Source organism: Phalaenopsis equestris, unplaced genomic scaffold (genome assembly GCF_001263595.1).
Source record: "Phalaenopsis equestris unplaced genomic scaffold, ASM126359v1 Scaffold203097, whole genome shotgun sequence".
Taxonomy (NCBI): domain Eukaryota; kingdom Viridiplantae; phylum Streptophyta; class Magnoliopsida; order Asparagales; family Orchidaceae; genus Phalaenopsis; species Phalaenopsis equestris.
In genome coordinates, this window is record NW_018222745.1 from 158462 (window position 1) to 162376 (window position 3915).

The 3915-nt window shown below is 40.6% G+C and overlaps 1 protein-coding gene across 7 annotated transcripts in view; it reads left to right on the forward strand.

The window, feature by feature from the left end:
* The window catches only part of LOC110036148 (protein ALWAYS EARLY 2-like), a 119404-nt gene that overhangs the window by 79930 nt on the left and 35559 nt on the right, over window positions 1-3915 (forward strand). For all 7 annotated transcript variants that reach the window (XM_020740522.1, XM_020740521.1, XM_020740520.1 and 4 more), the window contains 2 exons: window positions 892-1172; window positions 1276-1332. In XM_020740522.1, the coding sequence (XP_020596181.1) occupies window positions 892-1172; window positions 1276-1332 (338 nt within the window). The remainder of the gene's footprint in view (window positions 1-891; window positions 1173-1275; window positions 1333-3915) is intronic.

The window sequence follows — 3915 nt, forward strand, 5'->3', positions numbered from 1 at the left end:
TGTATATATATATATATATATATATAGTTATATGTATGTGCTGCTCGCCGTGACTTTGACAGTGCAGCCTAGTGTGAGTCCCTTGGGGTCACGTGTTCGATTCAGCCTAAGTGCATTTGCCTTGCAGTGTAGGATCGAGTGGTTAGACACATGAGTATGGCTGGGGGCTCGTATCATAGCCTCCGGACATTCATTCAAAAAAAAAAAAAAAGTATTGTTATATGTATGTATGCATGTATGTGATATTGAGAAGACGATGCCCAAATTCCCATAATTTCCTTCTTGGTGGGTCACTTTATGCTTCATAAAATAAAAGATTCCACTAAACGTACTGTTTCTTTAAGAGGGCTGTCCGTGTGGTGATCATATATTATTATTTTGTAATCACTGTGTGTACATGTGAGCCCATTCAACATAGCCAAATCTTCTCAATTCTTGGTTTTAGATCCCATGTTTGAGCGTGCTCTTTTATACATACAAATCTGCTTGAGAAGGGAATTCTTCGGGAATCAGTAGAATTGCATGGTAATTGTTGACCATGTGGACAGCATAATTTGGAATTGAACTCAGCCATGATTAAAAGACTACTGCTATTGCATTGTCTTCTAAACTTAGTTTTTAACTTGATGTATGGTTTAGAAGGTTTACCCTTGTTGTGGTGTCTAACACAGTTTATAATGATTTAGAAGCTCTCTGCATTGCGGCTTCCTCTTTTTCTATTTTTAACGATTCTCTCTCCCCAACTCTCCGAGTATGTGCCTTTTTTTTTGTTATGTTTGACAAATTGGATGGTGTCTTTCCCCCTAAATAATGAATTTGTGATTTCACTTGCTTTACCACATTAAGATTTTTCTCTGGATATTTTTCTAATAAAGATTTCTGCATGTGTAGAATCTTCCATGCAGGTTAAGGAGGAAACACAAACAGCAGATATTGATGAGAAACCTAATATACCTGAGTCATTATCAACAAATCTTCAAAGAGAGAGATCTAAAACTGTTGAAAGAAAAGACAAAGGGCGTTCTACGGCTCTTGATGGAGTTTCCGGAAAAGGTACCAAGCTGTCAAAAGGTTTTGCTCCTGATTCTAAGACGTCTTCTGATATGAAACAGCAAAATAGCTCATCCAGCACTAAGATACAAAAGAGAAAGCCAAAATCATTGATTGAAAAGGTGAATCTATCATCAGTTTTCTCATTTTTCTCTATGCAACTATGTCACTTGATCTGTAACGAACTCTTATGTTCATCTGTACATTGCTTTTCATCCTTTGCAGATTTCAAACTCCCAATTTCAAAGTGATTCCCAAAAAAGTGAATTTTATCAGACACAGGTATTTTACCATTTTTACCTGTTTTTATCGAAGTTTAGCATTTTGAATCTGACTGTAAACAACATCATACGACCTTTCTTTTGGAGCCATAATAATATGAACGCTTCAAGGTACATAATGATAAAGTGTTAAATATTTCGTTTCTTACATACCTGCGCATCTTTTCCCATGCTTTAATTCATTATATATATATATATATATATAACAGCCTCCACTAACGCTCGCTCGCTCGCGCTCGTCAGTCTCCTCTGCGATCGTAGTATCATCCTTTGCGCCTAGCGACACAAGACTTCAGTTTCATCGTCGTCTCCTCGTTCGCGCCCAACGACACAAGACTTCGGTTTCGTCATCGTCTCCTCCTTCGCGCTGCTTCGCACCCAATGAAGAAACCACGACGTCTTCCTGCTTCTGCGGTTTCATCGTTTCCTTCACGCCATTTCTGTGGTTCGTGTCTTCTGCCTCGTCTAGCTGCGGTTTGCTGAGATTGCCGCTACGGTTTTGACATCTACGGTTTGTATTCTGCGCAGCTTCGCCCCGACTTGTCTTTTTTTTTTCCCTCGACCCGACTTACAAGACTTTTCCTTGCTGTGATGGAGCTTCCTCCGGTTGAGCCCAATAAAACCTCTTTTGCACACATTGTGGGTATTCCTCAGAGGGAGACGGCGACTGTCTTCCTCTCAAGTTATAAGGAGAATCGTGATGGTACAGGTAACTGCCCTTTTATTAAGAATGCAAGCAGAAAGTGGTAAGACAACTCTGTTTTTCTCTGAGTCAGAAATTTCAACCTTGGCTGACAAATTTAAATTTGCTATCGTTGGGAAATTTCAGGGACACCCAGCTATGGAAGTTATGAGGAAAAGTTTTGATGACCTCGAATTAGCAGGAAAGTGGAAGGTGGGGCTCATGAAAGGTGGGGCTTATGGATGGGAGACATATTTTGATTTAGTTAACCGTGCCTGAAGACTACTCATATTTTCTCCAAAAAATACTTAACATTGCTGGTAAACCAATAAAGCTACTCAAGTGATCTCCTAATTTTGACCCCAATCATGAACCTTCTACTGTACCGGTATGGTTTAGTTTACCTGGTCTCAAGCTGCGTTTTTTTCACCATCAGGTTCTCTACTCTATTGGAGTCATCCTTAGGGATCCTTTGAAACTAGATATGCCTACTTTCAACCTAACCAGACCATCGGTGGCCAGAATACTTGTGGAAAAGGATAATATTTTACCTGATGTTACTGAAGTCTGGTTGGGCACAACCCACAAAATGGATATTGACAACAAATCGTCATGGAGCATAAACAATTTTATTGTACCCATTGTAAGATGTTTGGGCATACCCTTGACAAATGTCACTGGCTCCACCTAAACTTGAAACCTAAAGCTCAAATTCATAAGAATGTGTCTAACCCCACTATTCTGGACACATCTGCTCCACCTGTGGATAAAATTATCACAAGATAGGAGGTGGTGTCTGATTTAATTGCCCCTGGGGGGACTACCTGTGGAGGAGCCTTTGAGGCCTGCTCCTTTTCCCTTGAGGGGGATTGCTCACTTATTATACCTCATGTGGAACCTCAATTGGTAGGGGATGAAGATACATTGCCCTAGCTTCAAGCTCAAGATTCTACCCTGGGTGAGCTTTCTGCTACAGCCTTACCATCTGATCAAATCGAACAGGTTTTTAATGTCAATCAGGCAAAAGGGGATCTTGTTATGCAATAGCCTACACCTACCCGACAATTTTTGGACCAATGTACTGATCGGTTGAGTCATTCTTCGGATGAGAATTGACAAGGTTACACATATAGGAAGAAGAAGAAGAAGAAGAATAAAGGTCTACTAGAGCTCAAGAACTTAATAGATGATACCTTGGCCAAATTGAGTTGTTTTCTAGTCACCTGATACTATATATTTCAACACTGTTATGCTATTTATTTTAGTATCTAATGTATTTTCTGTTTTTTTCTAGTATTAAAATATTTTGTGCTTTTTTGTGTGAACAGGGTGCCATGCTTGGGCCCTACCACACATTGTATCTGTATATTTTTTTTCTATTTAATATATTAGCATTTTTTGGGCTTTAAAAAAAAATATATATGTATATGTATATACATACGTGTATATATATATATATATATATATATTGTCATCTCATCCTTTGCACCCAACGACACAAGGCTTCGGTTTCGTCGTCGTCTCCTTCGCGCCCAACGACACAACGCTTGGTTTCGTCATCGTCTCCTCCTTCGCGCTGCTTCGCGCCCAACGACACAACGCTTGGTTTCGTCATCGTCTCCTCCTTCGCGCTGCTTCGCGCCCAACGACACAACGCTTGGTTTCGTCATCGTCTCCTCCTTCGCGCTGCTTCGCGCCCAGCGATGAAACCCCGGCGTCTTCCTGCTTCTGCAGGTTCATCGTTTCCTCCACGCCATTTCTGTGGTTCGTGTCTTTGGCCTCGTCCAGCTGCGGTTTGCTGAGATTGCCGCTATGGTTTCGACATCTGTGGTTTGTCATCTGCACAGCTTCGCCCCGGCTCATCTATATATGTGTGTGTATATATATATATATATATACATA